Genomic DNA, 21758 nt, shown 5'->3' with positions numbered 1-21758 from the left:
TTATGAGTAGTGGGACCCACTTACATCCATATGATTTACAAACCAAATCAGTCTTAAAAATCATTGTTTTAACTTAATTTGTACCAACCACTTCTCATGTTGTGAGTCGTGAACATTTGAACTCGTCCGACTCTACCCACGTGGTAAATACAAAATAGCGCCTCACTTTGTTTCAGCTGACCAGCAATAGTCACCAACACAGCATCTCAACACAGCATCTCTGATGACAATAAAGCTGAATAATTTTTAAATTAGTTTTCCGGAAAGTTCTTTTCGGACGTGTGTGTGTGTATGTATATTTGAGGCACACAGCATGGCGTTTGGCTGTGACTACACGGTATAATTACCAGGCAAACTGTGTTCTCTGTTTGTTGTTGTTGTTTTATTGTTGTTACTAAGATAAAATACCTAACAGACCCACATAGGAGGTGTGCGGTATTTTGTCTCATGGGTTCAAGGAGGTCAGCTCACCACAGCCAGGGTGGTGAGGAGAGAAGGTGCATCCTGGTGCTCGGCTGTGCTCTCCTTTTCTCTTCCCTCATCCACTGGGTGTGTCTCCTTGAGAGGACATGTACCGGAAAGAGGCCTCGGCACTTGCGATGCTACCACTTGGCAGGTCTTCAGGCCTGTTCCTACTTTGCTGTGTCACCTCTGCCACCCACATCTATGTGTGGTCGCCATGTGACTGAGGGACACCCTGCAACCTTGATGGAGGAGTCAGAAACTCTCTCAGCCTGGTTTTCCTGTCTTGTTAGTCTTGATTAATGGATTAAGCAAAATGCTCTTTAGCACTGTTTTTAGCCTCGGAAAATTGAAGGTATTATTAAAATGTTTTCCAATCTATTTAAAAAATGTTTTTATGCCCAAATTTCATTCCTTTATATGCCTACTAATTTTCATGGTTATTTTAAACCACCTTCTCCTTTCCCACTTTTTACTTAGGAGTTGCATTAATGAGGGATCTGTAATTTTGTGAGCCGTCCTGACTGCATCACAGGGTGTCCACATAGTTGTTCAGGTATTGCTGTGGGTGCTTCTGAGAAGATGGCTTGGAAATGGTTAGCATTTAAGTAGGGGAGCCCCCTCCATGCAGCAGGCAGCCTTTTCCTGTCTGTGCAGAGATGAAGGCCACTCCTTCAAACCAGAGAGCCTGCCTGGCCTGGTAGCCTTTGAGGTGGGCATCTGATTCCAGGCTGGTTAGATTGCTAGAACCTCACTATCTTCTCTGATTATGTAAATTAATTCATCGTTGTAAACTCTTTATATGCCTGTTTACTTGTCCATCTAATCTTTTATTGACTGTTTTTCTCTGGAGACCCTGACTGGTACATAATTCAAGAGAGGACACTCAAGCTCACTGGAAGCTTTGTGTTTCTGACATCCTTTCTCATTGTGTCTTTGAATTCACCATCACCACCACTTCTGTTTTCTCCTATGCTGTTGATTTAGAATGTTCTAGATGTTCTCCTCCTGTATGTCACATATCTCATGAGTCTTTCACATTTCATCTCCTCTTCAAAAGCTGGGTTCTGGAAAAATCCCCCATTCTGCCTTCCAGTTTACTAGCTCTCTCTTACGAATTTCCTCTTAGGTGCTGGATTAAAAGATATTTTGGTTTTTATTTCTAAAGGCTGATGTTTGATTCTTCACAAGGCAGGCCTGCATGTCCTTTGTGACATTTGGTTCTTTGGTTATGACTCTGAATGGCGTTTACCTAAGAAGTTCAAATATCCTCATAGGGGTTTTGTTTTGGCTGGCTCCGGAATTTGGGGCAGGCTAACCGTACTAACTCTGTGTATAAACTCAAGCATGTTTTCAACTCCAGGCTGGCTTTGTTGTTTTTTTCCCTCTGACATTGCTTTCTGTGAGGAGGAGTGTGTGCCCACTCTGCTTGTTCTTCTCAGGCAGCCTCTGGGATACCCCTAGTTGGACTTTCCACCTCCCAGTACCCAGCAGATACAGATAGATTTGGATTCCAGACCCGTGCTAGGCTACGGTTATGACATGTTTAATGCCTGAGACAGTGCTAACCCTCAAGACACCCGAGAGGCTACTGTCTTAGTGGCGGATCCTTCCTGTTTCCATTCTCAGATGCCTGTGACCCTTTCTGAGTTCTGGTTCTATACAGACAACTTGGCTTCAGCTCCTCATCTCCACACAGACACAGCGCCTCCAGCAATGCTCACGAGTAGATGTCAAAGATTGTCTGGGCACATTCATGGTGTGTCTGGGTCCTACACACCTACCAACTGGTGCTGATGGTGACTGCCTGCCACAGCTATTCTTTGGGGTACACCTATACAAAAGTAACCTTTCATCTGTGGAGCTCACTTGGCTGCACGGAAAGCTTAGTGCAGGAAGAAGAGATTGTGGGGTGCAGTAAGTAATGAGAAAGCGGCATTATATCTTCGAGACAGGAGAACAGTTTAATTTTCTCCTGTCAAACATCTAGGTGTTTTTTAATAATCCCAGCCTTTTAAAAGTCTCAGACTTTTAAGTTTCCTTACATCTCTGACATGATTTCTCTTTGCAATTCCACCCACTCTGTGTGAGAATAATAATGTGTCGATGCTCTGTTCTTCTTCTGTGCTTTTAAATCCTGAGAACTCTAAGCACTTTATAGACGCTGCCATTTATCCTCACAATACCTCTGCGTACTGGGGTAGAGAACTGGCTAGTAAGAGTTTGCACTGTGGACAGAGAAAACCAGTGCCTGAGATACAATGAGTTTGAACATAAAAGGCCAGACCATCACACACACACACACACACACACACACACACACACACACACACACACACACACACACACACACCACGTGTTCAGCAGGAGAAAAAGAAGGCTCTTTGTTTCTCTCCCAGCACAAAGAATCTGTTCCTGCTTCAAACTAGTGTATAGTGCAAGCATGGCGCCTTCTGAGATGTCCTACCAGGAAGAGAGCTTCTATGGAGGGTTTTTTCTTGGTTGTGCTCTCTGTCTCAGGTCGTGGTGGAGATGGCTTTCGGGGCTATCCAGAGAGTGAACGTGTGACTTCTCTGGATCCTTGTGGTAGGAAGGATGCTAGAGTCTCGGGTATCCCCAGTAACTGATGAAAACAGTTGGGCATATAGGAATGAACGGTCTCTGGACCAACACAGGCTCCATGATGCACAACTGGCTGGTCCAGCTCCTGCGATGGGGACACTGTATTGGTGTGGAGTCAGGAGAGGCCAGCTGTACACAGGCAGTAGATGCCCCCAGCCCCCTGAACTGGAGTGAAGCTGATGCCAAGGAAGGTCTTATAAGCGAGCCAGGGCTCGTGGACAGATGGAGGCTCTGCGACTTTTTCTAGCCCCATCCAGTTTGCCTCTTCTGGAAACTGGCACAGATTCAAGATTAGATCTTCAGCAAGCCTGTGCACTGTACACTGTCACTGCTGGAGCTGAGCTAGCTCTGAGTGGAGGTGGGGTTGGCAGGCGAGGGACACAGCTCAGTGGTGGCTCTGCTTAGCATAACAAGGTTTTGGGAACCGTCCCCTGAACACACAAAAGGACCAGGATTCATAAGATGGTGTGACTAGCTAAGCCTGGTGTAAAGGTTAGTATTTCACTGACAGGTTTGTGTCATGAGTCACCCGGATCGGACCATGTACTGTTATAATGCTTAGACTGCTGGGGTGGGGGGAAGGGCATGTCCACACGACACTGATGACTTTAGAAGTGAGGTCCACTCATCTTCAGAGCCAGACACCTGCCTTCAGGGCCTGCCTGACCTGTGAGGGAACATCGGCTTCCCCCTTAAGGGAGTCTGCGAGGGAATGGAAAGTGGCTGGTTAACACGCAGTCAGCCGACACCACATAAATCTCCTAGTTTGAAGTAAGGCAAGGGTTGGAAAGCCGCTGTCAGGACCCAAGGCCAGGCCACCGGCCTCTGATGAGCAGACGCGTTTCCCTCTCGCCTCCTGAGAATCAAAACGAGAAAGAAAACTTGACCGGTTGGTTCATTCCCAGGGAAGGCCACTTGCTTTGTGCTCTGTGCTATGGCAGGGCTTGTGGTGCGGTGATTATTTAACAAAAGAAGGCTAGTGTTCCTTGCCAAGACGAGCCATACAGATTAATTCTATGTTTCACGGAGAAGGATGGGGGTGCTTTTGATGCAGACAGCCCCACATGGCCACTTCTTCCCTCAATTCTCCGCAGCAGTTGGAAACGGAGCATGTTGAGATTCCTGCTGCCATTACTTTAACAGAGAGACAGTAGTGACTTCCTGCCCACACACTTCTACCATGCTTGACCTATGTTGAGTGTCCTGAAGCCTTACAGTTGTCATCCTCCAAGCAGCATTAGGCCAACCCCAGCAGCTTGCCTACAGCCCTCAGCGAAAACAGCAGAACTGGGCTCTGACTTGAGGCCCTCCGGCTTAGGAGAAAGAATGCTAACCGTTCCCAAGTCTTCTCTGGGTCAGGAACGCTTGGATGGAACTTAGAGCAATGTCTCCAAGATGCACTCAAGTTCCAGTCCCAAAGGGGCGTGAGTGTTCTGACCCATGGTTATTGTTCTAAAGTAGCGTTAGTGGGACCCCACCATACACCGCGCCTGCATACCACAGCAGGTTTCCCCAGGGACAGACAGGACACCATGAGAGCATCACTCTCCTTGCTTATCTGTTGCTGCCCTTTAGGCTTTTTGTTCTTCCCCCAATGCTCCTAGAATTCTCCCTGCATGGGGGCTTTCTCCTGGCCCGGTTGTGTCTAACTAGCAGCCCATAGCTGCCCGCCATTCAGGACAGCAATACATTCTTGCTTAAAACGTGAGAACCTTTTGGTGACTTGACACAGTTCTGAGTATGAACTTTGTATATGACCATGTGGCTAAGAGAATCAAAAAATGCTTAGATACCTTTGCCAGGAGCTTCCACCTGGTCCTCTCTTCCCTAGATAGGCCCAGGCCTGTGTTAGTCAATGTTAAGACCACGTAACAAGATATTTGATGTAAGCCGCTTACAGGAAGAAACGTCTACTTCGGTTCAGGGGTTCAGAGAGGCCCAGCCCTGGATTCAGTTGTTCCTGGGGGTTGGTGAGGCACCTGGCAAAGCAGAGCCCCTCATGTGTGTAGCCAGGAAGCAAGGAGCTGGCATGGGGGTGTAGAGAGAAGGGGCCATAGGCAAGATGTATGCTTGAGAAGCTACCCTCCCACCCCTGTTCCTCTGGCCAGCCCACCTCCTAATCACCCACAAGCTATGACTTCATTACTGGATCCGTTTGTTCCTGAAGTTAACTCCTTCACGACCCAATCACTTCTCAGATGTCCTACCAGTTGGGTACCAAGCCTCCAACACATGACTTTCTGAGGGACACCATCCTGAAACCATCTCTTTGCTTTCTCTGGGTCCCATACAGCTGTCCACTTGTCACAGAGGCTGCTCCAGGCCTGCCCCTTCCTGTCCTGTGTCTGCAGCCTCAGCAGCATGCCATGTGCTTGCCTTAAATCCTTCCTTATCTCATTTTTGCCTTTCATGATCTCTGCACTGTCAATAGAATGCTAAGGGTGGTAGGTCAGCAGCGCTGGGGTGTGTCGGTGTCCTGGGGCATGGATCTGCGGCATTAGCATCTGTTTCAGTTGCATTTGTGGATTTGTGCTATAACTCAGGATGACACAGAAAATATTCTAGAATCAGTGGACGGTATATATATATCTGTGTGTGTGTGTGTGTGTGTGTGTGTGTGTGTGTGTGTGTGTGTGTATAAGTATAGAAGATTCATCCATAGAATACACACACACACACACACACACACACACACACACACACACACACACACACACACACACTGAGCTGAGCTATGAAGAATAAGGCAAATTTTCCATAAAAGCAACAGGCATGATATTGGCTCTTCATTCTCTTGGTCTCAATGTTCCCTACCGGATTTTGATACATAGCGATGCATTCGAGGCTTTTAACTCTTCCATCACCTTTTAACTGGGGAGGGGCAGCTTCTTATAACCTTTTCCAGGAAAGATATTCAAGTGTGTAGTTCTGACCTGCATGGAGATCGTTCAACTGCATTCAAAAGACAGCTTGGTTTTGAGGCCCATTCTTTCAGGGTTGGTAGGAATGATACGGTTATCTCCCAGTGTGCCATGACGTCTGGGAGCCTACAGTCGCTCCAATCTTGCCTTTTAAACAACCTGGGCCATTGTCTCTTCCTCCTTGCAGCATCCAGTTGCTGTGGTTTTTCACTAGCAAGTGTATCTAAAAGTTTTCTACACTTTAGCATTTACAGTATCAGGCTTTACCAAGGAGATGGCTTAAGAATATCAAAGTTGATAGGTCTTATGATGGGCTAGGTAGATAGCTCAGTGGTTAAGAGCACTCATTGCTCTCACAGAGAACCTGGGTTCAGTCCCCAGCACCTACATGGTGGCTTACAAATATCTGTAACTCTGGATCCAGGGTATAGGATGCCATCTTTTGACCTGCGTGGGCACCAGGCATGTGCATGGTGAAGGAAAAAACATCCACACATATAAAGTTAAATAATAAATCTTTAAAAAGTAAAAAAGCTTTATGACTGTGGTTTCTATTGATACAATGCAGAACCCAAACTGTAGATCCACGCCCATAGGAGCCATGGCCACCCATCCATGTCCATAGGAGCCATAGCCACCCACCCATGTCCATAGGCACCATGGCTACTCATCCATGTCCATAGGACCCATGGCCACCCACCCATGTCCATAGGAGCCATCGTCACCCACCCATGTCCATAGGAGCCATGGCCACCCACCCATGTCCATAGGAGCCATGGCTACTCATATATGTCCATAGGACAAATGGCCACCCGTCTAGCAATTAAATATATGAGTTTTGGAGTGCTGCCTCCCTGTGGTAGGAGAGATAAGAGCCTGTTTATCACGTCATTAATATCTTATTTTTTGTGGGGTGAGTGTGGTAGTTTTATAATTGATTTACAAGTCCCTTCTAAGAAACCTACTTCAAGTAATTAACATGAATGTTTCTCTTTCTTCATAAATGTAAGACAAGAGGTAAAATTGGGTGAAAAAAGTCTTTGCTATGTTTGGGAAATTTTTCATTTGAAAAAAAAAGGTTAATAGTCAATTTTACTAAAATAAACAACAACAACAACAACAAAAACTACTCAGTTTTGCCAGAAGTTTATGATTCCCTGTTGATTTATTTTATGGTTTAAATTGTTATGTGCGGAGGTCTTCCCCAAGGCCAAGGCTACCTGCTCATCTCCTTCACCAGGGCTGCCCCATAGTTCACTTATCTCACCGACTTAAATATGACTTCATGCATATTTCAGAGCTGCCGTCCAGCATCCCATGCTCTGGACAGTCCCACAGTAGCCAGCACTTCTTCAAGAGGTGCTCCTCCTTGAATCCTGATAGCAGGCAGGTTGGAGTACCTTTATCAAAATGTGATTCAGTCCAGTAAGCTCCTCCTGGGAGCAGTAAGTCCAGCCCCTGAGATGGGACAGTGTGGGGCGTCAGGAGGCACCTGTGACAAGAAGGTAGGGCGGAGAGTCACGGTTGAGGTCCTACACTGAAAGTCCTTGCGGTTGGAGTGGGGGGTGGGGTAGCCTCATAGAGGAGCCTGTGGTGCTCACTCATGCCTGCAGGAACCAGAAGCTGATGAAGAGCCAGGAGCTGTCTTCCTGCTGGGTTTTCAGATGCCCTGCAGGGGGACACCTTTTACTTTAAGAAGGAGAGCATCTTGAGAAACAGAACAGACTCCTACTCCTGCCCCTGTCACCTCTCAGCTCGTGTGGACAGGGTGTAGGTGTGAGGGTTGGAGAAGGGGACACCTTCTCAGACTGTGAGGCCTTTTGCCCTAGTCTTCCACTAAAATTACCAAGGCCCGATGGTCTCTTTAGCAAGAAGAAAATGTTAAACTCTCTTCTCTTTTTCGTTCCCCTTTCACCTTAACACAGTAAGCTTACAAAGCAGCTTTTGAGTTTTGGTCTCTTTCAGCTATTTTGGGCGAAAAGCAGTAGGGACTAAATAAAAATGTTGGATTTTTTTTCCCTCAGAACATGGGTTATTCAGGTCACATTTCATGGCTAAACAAACAAGCTAGGGCTTTTCTTGTAGTGAACCCAGTGATGGGATAAAATGACATATGCGATCCATCCATTCATGCTTGGAAACAGCCTCTGTTCTCCTGGACAGCCTCTGATCCCGAGATCTTGTTGGTCCATAGTGTGTCAGCCTTAGGAACTAACCACTGAGCTGCCCACTCCCTGAGGCCCTCTCTAGGACTCTGTGCCACTTGGGGTCAGCTTTCGTCCAGTGGTCCCTTCTTGGACCTAGAGTATTTCTCAGAGATGGGAGAGGGGGGGAAAGCTAGTACCTGGCTGTGTCTCTTTTCTAAATCTCTGCTTTTCTGGAAGGCCACTGGTCTGTGTGGAATCTTGTCCATATTAAACTTTGGGCCATTTGAGTTGACTCACCCCCAGACTCTGGTGCAAGCCCCCAGGTAAGAAGCAGGGAAGAAAGAGATGGCTCCTGTCTCTGCTCACTTGGCCTCCTCAAGAAGTCTCCTCCACAAGGCTACTGTCCAGAGTCAGCTCCTATCTGGCCAGGGAGGTGACTACTGTGTAGTCAACATGACTGAGGATGGGGGGTGGTGCAGAGTAAAGATCCAGGTGGGGGGGGGGCGGGTGGAGACAAACCATGTCTACATGTTCCTTCCTACACCTAGGGAAGAAGCCCTGGGCATGACGCTATGGGATGTGTACTCTTTAGTCTGGGTGACATGCCCAGCCACCCTGCAGGTGACTTCTGCTGTGTCTGTAGCCCATGTGGGCTTTTCTAGTGCGGTCCCAAGTGCAGAGATGCTCACTTCCCAAAGGAAGCGGGAGCTCCTTGCCCTTTGGCAGGCAACCCTCCTGTGAAATAGTGGTACACATCTACAGTGGCAAGAGAGAGCCTCTGAGAGTGTCCTGTGGGGAGCTGAGGAAAGCCTGGGTGACTGTAGATGGGCATGGCCACGTCAGGGATCAATTATCTCTCCCCATGGCAAAGCCCATCTCTAGTCCAAGCACATGGCTGCATAGTCACACAGTTCTACCAGAGAGCACACGAGCCACCCAACCCTAGCCCTGCTCTACACGTGCTATGTGTCTGCCATTTCCTCATTCCCTTAACTTCCCAGTTAGGTCAATGCTTGCAGCCGTGCAGGTCCCGGCCGTGCCCTGGCTTGTCCTGCTTCCTTCAATGCAGGGAGGGTCGGCCTGTGTGAAGGCTGGTCCTTACTACTGTGCGAGCTTTGGCCATGGGTCACCCTCCTGCCCTAGCAGAAAGCACAGCAAGGATGACAGGCCAGTGGTCTGAATCCTGTAGTTAGCAGGTGAGATTTCATTTTTGCTGATGCGGCTTGAATTGCTGTTGAGCAAAGGATGGCTTTCTTTTTTTTTCTGTGTAAGGCCCCACTCCGCTGTCATTGATATAAACCTCTAAGGGTCCCAATAAGCATCACTCGGCTATCTGTTAGTGTAAGGAGTGTGATGGGCAATCGAGGTGGAAAAAGAAAAGGATTTTCACACTCATTTCTATCCATGGTCAGTTGGCCTCCTTGGGTTGGGCCTGTGGAAATATCCTGAGGAAAGATACCATGTGTGGCCAGGAAGCCCAAGAGAGGAGAAGGAGGAAGTTCTGAGGCCCTAATAGCCCCTCAAGATCACATACTCTGAAGACCTGGCAACCTCCACAGACTCCATCAGGCTCTAACCACTCACCAGCACCATCAGCTGAGGATCAAGCCTTAATGCACAGGCCCCTTCGGTGTACATTAAAATCCAAATGATAGCACTGTGTGACTCTTGAGACAATTTTCCCCTACGGAAAACATTTTACATATTAAAAAAATGTTTCTTAGGTGTAATTTTCCTCAAGACTAGGGTTATTTGACTTTGGTAAAATGTTCCTTGGTGTGTTTATTCTCTGTCCGTAGAGAGGGGAAAACTGGAATCCTACACTCTGCCTCCTATTTTCCTCCAAGAGTGGGAACTTGCAGGGATGGAGTGCTGTGGCTGCGCTGCTGGCTTTGCTCTTCCAAGCCCCTGCAGCTCTACCCCATGCAGCCCTGCAGCCCTGTACAGCCCATCTGCCCTCCCTTCACACAGTAGCGCTCCAGAGCACACACCCGTTGACGCTGAGTTGAGCAACAAAAGCTAAAGCTCTCACACGGCACACTCTCTGGGCATGGCATGCCAGCCTCTGAACAACTGGACAGCTGGATCCTCGTGTGCTACAGCGGCCTTGGAGCCAGAGCGCCCCAGCCAGGTCCTCCCCCTGGGCGCTTCCGCATAGCATGAAGCTAGAGATGACAAATTAAAAATGTGGCGGCCAAAGACGGAGAACGTATATTAAAGAGAACCAACAGTGTGAAGGAGGTTAAAGATGGTGGCGGCGTTATGGAGGAGGGGTGGATAGAAACGGCGAGTTTTCTGATATGCTCATAAGGAATGAAGCTTTAGGAAGGTTGGGGAAGGGGCAGTATGAACTTCTAGGACCCCACTCCTTCACTCTGTGTACCAGAGTCTTCTGAATCCCAAGAGTGCACAGTGGGGAAATGGCTTCTCCTTCCTGTCCTCATCCTGTCCGCCTCTACAGTGGCACCTGCTTCTGCCTCTGTAGGAAAGATGACACCAGAAGCTGACCGTGACAGTCTCCAGGCTTCCCAGTGCTTAACGTTTGAGTGTGCGCTGGGATTTTCAGCTCAGGGTTTCTCCTTCCTGATTGCTGGCAGTACACATAAACTTCATCAGTTGCCACTATTTCCCGGTCAATGAAGACACTCTGAACGGGTTCCCGCTGCTGCCTTACCCTTATGTGCACAACTTTGTAGGCGTGGTGAGGGGAGCCTATGCTACCTTTGGATGTTCAGAAGCCTCCATGACTGGATGGAGCCTACAGGAGCATCAGATGGGAACCAGAGTCAGAGTATGTTGAACAACCACTGTGATTTCTAGGTGCTTGTGTCCCAGGACAGGAACCTGTACGTAGTCATGCGGGTAGAAGCAGGAGCAGAGAGGGTTTATCAAGAAAGGCTGTGGCTGGGCAAAGGGCTCAGCAGATAGTCACTTAGCCTGAGTTCTGTCCTGGTGACGCACACCCAAAGCTGGCCATGGTGCTGAGCAACTGCAATTGCCGAGGTCCTATAGGGAGAGTGTCTGAAGCTCTTGGGCAGCTGACTGGGAGGATGGCACACAGGGACAGAAACAGGAGAGACCCTGCCTCAAAAAAACAGGGAGGGAAGATAATCAGTTCTGAGAAGTTGTCCTTTGCTCGCTCTCTCGCTCTCTCTCTCTCTCTCTCTCTCTCTCTCTCTCTCTCTCTCTCTCTCACACACACACACACACACACACACACAATGGTACATGCCAGCAAGCGTCCCTATGCTATATTAATTTTTAAGATGTATTTATTTTATATATATGAGTGCTCTGTTTTCACGCACACCAGAAGAGGGAATCAGATTCCATTACGATGGTTATGAGCACCATGTGGTTGCTGGGAGTTGAACTTAGGCCTCTGGAAAAGTAGCCAATGCTCTTGACCACTAAACCATCTCTCTAGCCTTGTTATATTAATTTATTAACTTAAAAAGACACTTCCAAAAGAGGGAATAGGGCAGAGCTGGGAGGAAGGTTCGAAAGGAGCTCAGTATGAAATGTCTATGAAAGTCGCAGAATTTGCTATCTCAGCAGGGTGGCCTTTCTTGTGCTGTGCTCTGTCCAGTACAGTCAGCCTTGGAGTGGCAGTCGGCCTTTTCTCTGTCAATGGACTTTTCCATACACCAATTCGCAACCTGTGTATAAAGCTTTTCATACCCACTCACTACTCTATTCTACCTCACTTCTAATCTGCAGATATAAAAACAGAATTTGACTTTTAGACAGCTCTTTCCTGAGACTTGCTATGTACCTCTTGGTTTGGCCTACCGATGACAGTGGTGGTCATGTGATTTCACATCGCCTCGGTAAAGCTCAGCCAATGTGCTTGCTGTACTTCCTCTTATAGGGGACTCTTTTCTTTTAGCCTGGGCCAAAGATTTCACTTTCTGATGTTAGACTAAGCAGCTTGTAATGTTTTCCAGCTCCACTCTCGAATCTCTGAGTTTAAGCACCTCTCCAATTATGTGTAATTAGTGCTTGGGAGAAGAGGCTGAAATCTGAAAGCCCAATAACAACAATTTACACATAGTACCCTCCTAACATAAAACCTGATACCCCAACTTTGATGGACAATACCCCACACTTTAACCCCTCAGTGTGTCTTGAGCATCCTGGAGCAGCCTCGGTGGCTTCCAGTGTGCTAGGCTCTGTGAAATACCTTCTCCATTTTTTTTTTCTTCTTTTAGTACCTCTTGGAGGCAGATTTTATTATTTGAATAAAATTCACAAACTTACAAGGGGAAATAAAGAACTAATTGAACCTTCCTGGCATTCTTTCCATGCCCCCACGTCTTGGAAATTGGCTTAAGAGAGTCAGGTAGCCAGTTGACCACAACACATCAGAGGCAGAGTGCATATCTGCAGTATTTCTCACTCCTGTGCTGCCTGCCTCTGCTGGGGAAGGCTGTGCAACTCTCTGCTGTTCCCAGAACACAGAATGTGAGAGTGGAAGCACTGGGGCTCTATTTTGAGACCCAGTGTGTTTCAGAATTCACACAGCCCAGCGTGAGCTCCTGGAGGCAACAGACACAGTGGGAACTCCAGCGTTACTACTTCCCCCTGTGTGAGGAGCCCTGGTGAGGTGCAGACAGACAGTCAGTGCTTATAGTGGGTGTGACACAGTAAGCAGAGTAAGTGGGGACCTGCATGCACTTAGGGAAAAGGGCTCTCCTAGTTATTGGCTCCCAGGAAGGAGTGTGGCCACTTGCTGGTATTATCAAGAACAAACCTAGAATTTGCATGTTACTGTAGGTCGGAGTTCTGCAGCCTTGTTCTCCTCCTTGGTCCTTCCAGGTCCTTCTGGCCAATTGAAGTAAGCAGTCGTGTATCTGGGAGGAAGAGACCAGAGGCCAGAGGCACAGGCCTCTCCCTGAAACCCAGGATGCTCCGTCTCACACTTCTGCTGTTTGTTTTTAAATGGTGTGGTAATTTGATTATGCCAAGTTCAAACAAAACAGCTCAAATAAAGTTTCAGGGGGCAAAATACACAAAAGATGTGTAAAATCAACTGACTTTTGATTACTTTGCCTTAAAAAAAAAAAAGGTATAGTATTTAGTGTGCAGTTTCATCATGCTTAGCGAAGGCAACATGTGTGCAAATGCACACACAGGCATCTTTTTGATTGTCTCCACTTTAAGTTTTATGACAGGGCAGACAGATTACTCAAGGGTTAAGAAAGAGCACTTGTTACTCCTGTAGGATCCAGGTTCAGTTCCCAAGCACCCATATAGTAGCTCACAGCCATCTGTAACTCCAGTTTCAGGGGACCCAATGACCTCTTCTGGCTGCCACAGCCACTGCACCTATATAATGCACACACACATTCAGGCCAAACACTCACACACATAAAATAAAAATGAACCTTTCCCAGCGGCCAGTGGGATAAGCATCCTGGCACCTCCTAGTGGTCGAATGAACAGATTGGGGTGGGTACAGAAAATAGAATATTATTCTTCCTTTAAAAAGGGTAGTACTGACTTGTCTACAACAGGGACACACCCTTAATGAAGGATAATAAATGATTCAGGAGACAGATGCCAAGAGAATCCAATCCTATGAAGCCCCTTAGGTGCTGCAGTCACAGGGACAGAAGGATCAGTGGTGTCTGGAGCCCAGAGGCAGGGGTGCGGTGGGGGTGGAGGATGGGGGCGATGGCCAGTTACTAAGTGGTAGGGACAGAGTTCCTGTTTTGTAAGACGAAACACATTCTGGAGATGGATGGTAGCGACAGCTACATAACAAGACTATAACTGTAGATTTTTTTTCCTGTTCAAGCATTCTTATGGTTTTTTAGGTAATTTAAAAAAAAGAAAGAAAGAAAGAAAAATAGTGGCTAGAAAACATTTTGGCTCAGAGCCATTTCATTCTATTCAGACATCTCAAACAACGTTGGGCACCTCACTTCCTTTTCATCTTGAGGGCATCTACTCCCATGGCTTCCTTTGCCACAGTGGAAAGGAAGGACTCCCATTCCCAGTGAGCAGACAGGTCAGAGGACTCTAGCATTTGCTGGGCTCATTCTCTGAAGTCTCGGACACCACACCAGGCTTCACAGGTCCACTGTGACCTCACCCCAAGGCCGAGGCAGGGCCTGCTGGAACTCTTTCGTTTGGAATGCGTCTGCTCTTGTTTGTTGTCAGGGTGGGGGCCCTTGGGGAGCCTCCAGGGTGTAACCCTGTGTCGTGACCTTGAGCTCTCATTATGGTAGAGGGCAGAAAGGGAGGCACAGTTTTCAGACAGACAAAATGAAGGCAGGGGATGAGCTAAAGAATTCTCTTGTGAAGTTCCACCTGGGAGAGACTCTGCCAGAAGGTCGGGGAGGGGCCACACTCTTACCAAAAGTGCCCAGGAAGAAAGTCCCCAATGATGCTGTCGGGGTGAGGGACCCCTTACACACTGAGAGGGACTTGGAGTATGCATAAGTTTTATGAATGTGTGTACATGTGTGTGAGTACCCATGGGTATGTGTGTGTGCCCCTCTATGTGTGTACGTATGTGCCATTAGCTTACAGTTATTTCTCTGCAGATTCCTTCTGCCCTGGGGAAGAATGGTCTTCTCAGGGACCTTGCAGTTGTGGAAACTGCTGAGCAGTCACTTTAGGGGAAAATGTCTGAGCCTGGCATTGGCTCAAATGTAGAGGGTATTTATTTGACACACACTCCACACTTCTCTTGGCTGGATTCTGAGCACATGCACGGGGTACAGTGAATGAACGAGCACTGATCATCTTACTGTTAGCTATAGTAAAAACCCCGATTTTCATCTGTACAGAAACCTGATGGCGTGTTGCAGCTACATCTGTACCCGCCAATCCATAAGCCTTGCCAGCTACTGTGTGTAAGTGAGGGCACAGGCCTGTTGGTACATAAAGCGCTCATCCCATCTGACCACTGTAGAGCATCTCATTCCACTTGTCCCTGCTGGGCTGTGTACCTGTAGTTATAGTTCAACAGGGTACCCATGATGTCATCTGTGCCAGGCCCACCTCATGGGCCTCGGCTCTTGCCAAGGGAACCCTAACTTGCTGCGCATCCCAGAGCTCTGGTTTACACGGCATCTGCTCATGTAAAGCAAGGAGAAAAGCCCACCTCTACCCATTCCACTCGCCAGGCTGTGGGTGGGGGGGATGGGGGTGAAGTGGGGGGGGAATGGGTGTGTGCCCTAAATGCTACAGCTCCAGAGCTTCACCCTATGAGTCCACACACACAGTTTTTAAATTTTTATTTTATTTTATTTTATTTTTATTATTTGGTGTCTCTGCTCTGGGATTGAGTTCACAAGAAGCTGCCGTGTATATAGAATGTCCCCTGCCACCGTCAGCCTCAGGGACTGAATCTCATTGGTCACAGGGAAACTCCTGTGCTATGAATGGATGACTCAATGGATGATCCTTTTGCAATTGAGTTCCCGTTTCCTCTTTTCTCCTCTCTGGTGATAGACCTTCATAGCCCCAAGACACAGTCTGTGTCATTAATCAGGGTCCATCCTGAGGAGACTCCTGTCCAGTACCTGGGTGGCAGTATTGGGTCCTCCATATTACCTCCTGGCCCCCCTGAACACCTTGAATCATGCTACGCACTTTTATCCAAATTTTAATCAGCTGATTTTTAATCTCCACTTGCTTGTTTTAGAACAAAAACTTGGCTTTGGTCTTTTAGAGTCAGACATCGGTGAGATGTTCTGGTCTTTGAATGGAGCTCACAGACCAGCCATGCGGGGCTGGAGGCCTGGAGGTACATGGGTGGCAAACACATGGATTGTGCTCCTCCTCACGGAGGAAATTCGTGGCAGACTCCAGGCAGACAGGCATGGTGTGCAACAAGAAACCAAGACTGCCTGACCCAGAGACTAGGTTCAAGGCTGAGGTGCGCATGTATCGGAATGGGTCTGGTGATAGGAAGTCATCAGGGTTGGATTAGAGTGGAATCTTCCGCACGGTACAGCACACGCCTGGTCTGTTTTTTATAGGCCAGCTCAGCACAGCACAGCACAGCACAGCACAAGCTCTCAGAATCTCACCCTTCTTCATCTGATCAACCCATCCAACTGAGAGACACAGCTTTCTCCCCTGCAGGCTGCATCCCAGAGGAGGCTCTGACAAGATCAGCTGATCTGGAGCTCCCCAGGAAAATGCTAACCCTCAGTGAAGTACCCCTTGAGAAACACCTTCAGCAGCTGACTTGCAGAGGCCATCTGCAGGCCACAAGCTGGATGTCCTGAAGGGTCTTTCTGGTCCTCAAGGATCTGAGCCAGTGGTTTCAGGCTGAGTTAGTGTGTGCACTTACGTTCTCTAGATCCGCTTTGAGTTCATCTTGAGTCTGCCGTATGTAACAGTGTCAAAGGGGCCCCAAGTGGAAGGCGATGAGAGCCCTAGTCACACTCTACACACCCTGTAAGATGGCAGAGGTTCCCAGAGACCCAGCAGGATGGTGCGTTTGGCCATACTTCACGTTAATGCCACACCCTTGTTCTTTCTGGCAGGTTGCCTCCCGTTTGCGTTTAAAGGTGGGAGCAAAGGCCCCGCTCTACTGGCTCTGCGAAACCGCGCAGGCACTCTGGGGCAGATGAGCAATGACTCCGCAGAAGGTGCCGTGGGCTCCTGCAATGCGTCAGGTATGAACGACCCCGGGATGGCCGCAGCCTCAGGACCACACTGCCAGCCCTTCCCTGTGTTGTTTGTCTCTATGAGCTGGAACCTCATGAGCAAAGCACCCAGGAAAATAACCCGCAACTTGGAAGGACAGTGAGGCCTTATGACGTTAGCAAGGGACCAAATAGAGAAGTGGTCTCAGCCAGAATTTTGAAGCCCCTTGAGCGACTTATTCTGATTTTCTGAAGTTGAGAGCGGGATCCTTCTTGATAAGTGCAGCCATCAAATTAGCAAGTCAGCTCCGCCGTGGAGGTCGTCCTCGCTCACCAGCAAGCCAGGGTAGTGCAAAGATAATATCTACTATTTACATCTGATGGTTTATTGTTAAACCAAGTATTGGCAAAATAATATTAATTAATTTAATCTCTTCATGAAACCAGACTATCAGAACCTTTAAAAAATCCCCCCAAAATACAGAATGGGTATCACTTTCTATTCTAAGGGACCCTCTTCTGTGTGGCTTTGAGTGTGAGGGTTATGAGCAGATGTGCACTTACTCCATACAGGGCACTGGTAATTTAAGAAAGACGCGATCCCGATCCTACTCAAGTCTAGCTCAGTGAGCCAGTAAGTTATTGAAATTACTTAATGGAAGTGTGGGTGACTCAAGGACAGATACATCAATGAAAAGCCCACCCCAGCATAGGCTTATGACTAAAAAAATGTGGCATCCATTGAGCTCGCTGCCCAACTGGCAGTCAGCTCAGCCCGAGGCTCTGTTCCCCGCTGTCTGTTGCTTACTGATTTGAGGGAGTATATCATGTGAGTCTTTTAAACATCTACCCCTCTTTTGCCAGGAGGGAATGCTTCACTTCAGAGGAAATATTAACAAATATGCAGTGCCAGCATCAAAAGTCAAAAATGTGTGTGTGTGTGTATGTGTGTGTGTGTTTAGGAAACAACTATACCTTATTAGCTCTCTCTTTGCATATAACTATGAAAACTGGGTCTTTTGCACATGGCCACAAAGGTCTCTTTAGCTGCCTGTGCTCTACTGGCCATGTGGGCTCCTTCTCTTGTATGTATTGTTTTAAGCCTTCCCTACATGGGTTGTTTCTAACGGGCCAAAAGACAATCCTTGTCCCAGCTGCTCTCCATCTGGGGCAAGTGACAGAGAGAAGCCGGGGTGTGGGGGAGGGGAGCAGGGGTGCTATGTTTCAGAGTCTGAGTGGTGCCCTAAAGAAAGGAAAACTCAGAAGAGGCCAGTGGCCAGTGCAGGAGAGCTACACCAGGTCTCTGGCAGGGAAGAACATCCTAGACACAGATGTGAGCCGGTGTCAAGGCCAGAGGGCATTTCTGTCTTAGTCAGTACAGAGCAGGTAAGGTGGCCAAGCCAGGTGAGCAAGCCTGGAGCATAGACCACAGGGCCGTGCGTGTGGAGAGGAGCAAGACCCTGCAGTCCGCAGAGGATGTGGGAGTCGGGGAAATATGCAGACTTGAAGCTAAAGCATGCGGAGATGCAATGGGCCTGCTGTGGAATGAACAGCAGGAAGGTGAGATACACAGAGATACACAATGTCAACAAGTTGAGAGTGGTGGGAGAAAGAGAAAGGTCCTCGCCTTTGATTTTGGCTCACCCACTGTAGTTTCCTCTCTATGACGGGTCTGTAACCTAGAGCTGTGAGCCTCTTTAAGATGGCCTCCATCAGGGTATTTAGTCAAAGCACAGAGAAGAGACCATGAAAACACTGAACATTCACCTCCGAGCCAGCCTCACATGCGAGCATTCCTCAGGAGTTTGGCTATCTCCGGCTTTCCTGGGTAACACAGCGGTGTGTGGCTGCCATGAACAAGACTCTAGCAGCGTCCCCCCCACCCCACCCCTTTCCTAGGGACCAGCAGTGGGGCACCACAGTTTAAATCTGGAGTTAAATCTCCTCCCCTCTTTCTCTCTCATTTTTCAAACAAAGTCTACTTGCTTACTGTCACTTACACTCGATGCACCATAATTCTGCCACACAGATTATCTTAACTATCTATAGGATTTGCCTTTTTTGCTTAGAATGTGGTTTTGAGGACATGGTCTGCTTTCAGGACCAAGTTAGACAGCAGAGTGTGGTGTTTGGCTCTAATGGTGAGGTAATAAGCTAGAGCTCTAGCTGTGGACTGACACGTGCACATTTATTATTCTTTGTTCCTCATTATAGATGAGATATGACTAGCTCCCAAGAGTTCCTGCCTACTGGACTTTCCCTCAATGATGGGCTGTGTCCTTCACCCATTAGGCTAACCTTGTCAGGGCATTTTGTCACAGCAACTAGAAATGAAACTAAGATACATGATAGCATGACAACAAAGTCGGAATCAGGATCTCTGGTTGAGTCTTGCCTTAGGAAGGATGGTCTGCAAGAATCTCTGAGTCCCATCCACAGCGTTGGGTACCACCTGGATATTGGGGGCACATAGATCTGGAATGTTGACCAGGGCTCCACAGTTGGTTGTTGTGAGAGAACCACCCTGGACAAACTGATCCAGGCACCTAGTGAGATGAATCATCTGGCTTGCTGGTCACAGATAAGATGAGGGCTACCTGCTCCTGTAATGGCACTTGTCTCAGAAGTAGAGACATTAGAACCAAACCAGTGAACAGGATCCCCAAAGCCTTGCCTTGACCAGGTCACGCAAATCACTACTGGCTGCCTAATGTTTTCTGGGATCACAGCATGCAAGTCTGTGTGCACTATGGCATGTGTATGTGTATTATCTGTGTGTGTAAGAGTGTGTGTGAGTGTGTATGTACATGAGTGTATGTGTGAATATGTGAGTGTGTATGTGTGTGTAAGTGTGTGTATGAGTCTATGTGTGTGAGTGTACATGTGTGTGAATGTGTGTGAGACTATGTGAGTGTATGTATGTGTGTGAGCGTGTGAATGAGTGTGTGACATGAGAGGACAGCACAATCTGTGTGGAAGTGGGGTTAGCCTCTCGGTCATCAAGACGAGTAGAAGACATGCAGTGAGGGAGCAGAGGGGTCTGTCACGGGACACTGTCATAGCTGGGTCTAAGCTCAGTCTGTGAACTTCGTAGTCTGATAATGGAGTCAGTTATGATACTAAAGAAGCAAGGTGTTTCTGCCCACCCGTCTGGCCCTGCCTCTCTCCTTCTTCCTGTGCAGATCCACTTAAAGGATATTTGCTCTTCACAAATCTACTCAAGGGGCCGTTTAGCTCCTGAAATACTACCCTCTGTGTCTCTCCCATGTCGGCTGGCACCCGCTATTGTTGGTGTGTTTTCAGGAGTGATGGAGGCCGTGTGGTCGTCACAGGATAATGCACATAAACTCTGTGCGACCTCTCCTAGGAATAGGCTGTGTGGTGATTTGAATGAGAACACCCCCACAGTCTCATGTATTTGAACACTTGGGCCTAGTTGGTGGTGCTGTCTTGGGGGGGGGGCGTGGTTCAGGAGGTATAGCCTTGCTGGAGGAAGTTTGTCATTAGGGGTGGGAACTTGAAGGCTCATGCCAGCTTCGGGCTGCTGTCTCTGCTTTGGGCTCTCAGCACTCCGTTCCAGACACCATGGCTGCCTGCTGCCAGGATGGATTCTCATCCTTCTGGGTCTGTAAGCTCAAAAATTTTCATCTATAAATTGCCTTAGTCGTGGTGTTTTATCACAGCTATAGAAGCAAGGGTAGCTAACACACTCCCTGGGAAGAAGTCCAGGGCCTCTGGTAAATGGCCTGCTTCTTCCTTCTGGTGCTGCTTTTTCCTGAAGTTCCCTTGACCAAGTGCCCTACCTGGAAGGGCATCGCTTGGATGTTTCTGCCATGACCACCTGCCCCTCGCTGTGGAGTAGCACAAGTGGGTCCTACCAGGCCCGCTTCTCAGTGTGAGTGTTCAGCTGGCTGTGGGGATTGTTCAGGGACTGTAGCCAACAACACCCACAGTTTGTTCTGGCCCCAAGCCTGTGGACTTGAGCCAGCTCCCAAGTACACACAGGCTCTCTAGGAAGATCTCGGTGGCTGAATGTGATGCTCTAGCTGGTGGTACTCTTCAGGGAGCACACGCTAGTGCTTCGGGATAAGAGTGTCATAGCCCAAAACAAGTGATGGGGGGGGGGGGGGTGGAGGAAGGAAGTACTAGAAGCCACGGGTCCCAGAACGGGAGGAGGCCGACAGCTACATGTGGCATCCTTTCATCTTGGCAACGGGGTTTTGGGATTTGAAAAAGTCACATCCTTGTTCTGGAGATATCAGACCCCTGTATACCCTTTTAGAGAAGCTTCTGGGGGCTTCAAAAACAGAGGTGCTCCTGGCCCCCTCTGCCCCTCAGCCCAATATGCTCCCACACCACCCACCATGTCCAGGAGCAACAGGGGGACAGAGGCAAAATGCCTTAGGGTCTGGGTGGAGGCTAGGAGATGGGGACGTCCCTAAAAGCTTGGGTCATATTTTATTGCTTTGTACTTGGAGCCTAGATTATTGGTAGAGGCAGCGTGACTTCTAAGCAAATTCGGGTTAGCAGGCTTTCTGAACATTCAAGTGGGTGACTTCTCTTATCTTTGTCCTTAAAAGAGCCCTTCAGACTCCTTGTTAAAAAGTCTCCGTGCTCCTTGTTTTTGAGATTCACTTTGAAGTCAGCTTTAGAGCTCACCTTTGAAGCTTGAGACAGACTACCATGGCCACTGTGTGTGTGGAGGGGTACATGTGGGCAGCAGAGGGAGTGACAAGGGCCACCTGCTGTGTCCTACCTCACTGTTTTCTTATGGCCACACAAACAAACAAACAAAAACCAAGAGCCTCTCTGAAACCTGGGCGAATGGAAAGTTTGATTTTTGCCTCCACTGTTCCACTGCCCAAAGAGACAGGTGATGGCAAAAGCCACAGGGACATGACCTTATACAGAGAACTCCGAAGGTGGCTTTCTAAGGTTGGACCCAGCTACGGTGATTGCAGAGCCAGGTTCAAGTGTGGGACAAGACTGCAGAGCCT

The 21758-nt window shown here is 48.2% G+C and overlaps 1 protein-coding gene across 1 annotated transcript in view; it reads left to right on the top strand.

The window, feature by feature from the left end:
- Pde10a (phosphodiesterase 10A) overlaps positions 1-21758 on the top strand; it is a 400036-nt gene that overhangs the window by 167652 nt on the left and 210626 nt on the right. Inside the window, exon 2 of the mRNA XM_051164657.1 lies at positions 16660-16791. Within this exon, the coding sequence (XP_051020614.1) occupies positions 16660-16791 (132 nt within the window). The remainder of the gene's footprint in view (positions 1-16659; positions 16792-21758) is intronic.

Source organism: Acomys russatus, chromosome 21, assembly GCF_903995435.1.
Source record: "Acomys russatus chromosome 21, mAcoRus1.1, whole genome shotgun sequence".
In the NCBI taxonomy this organism is placed as follows: Eukaryota; Metazoa; Chordata; class Mammalia; order Rodentia; family Muridae; genus Acomys; species Acomys russatus.
The sequence above is the reverse complement of the archived record's forward strand: the minus strand, read 5'-3'. Positions and strand labels throughout refer to the sequence as shown.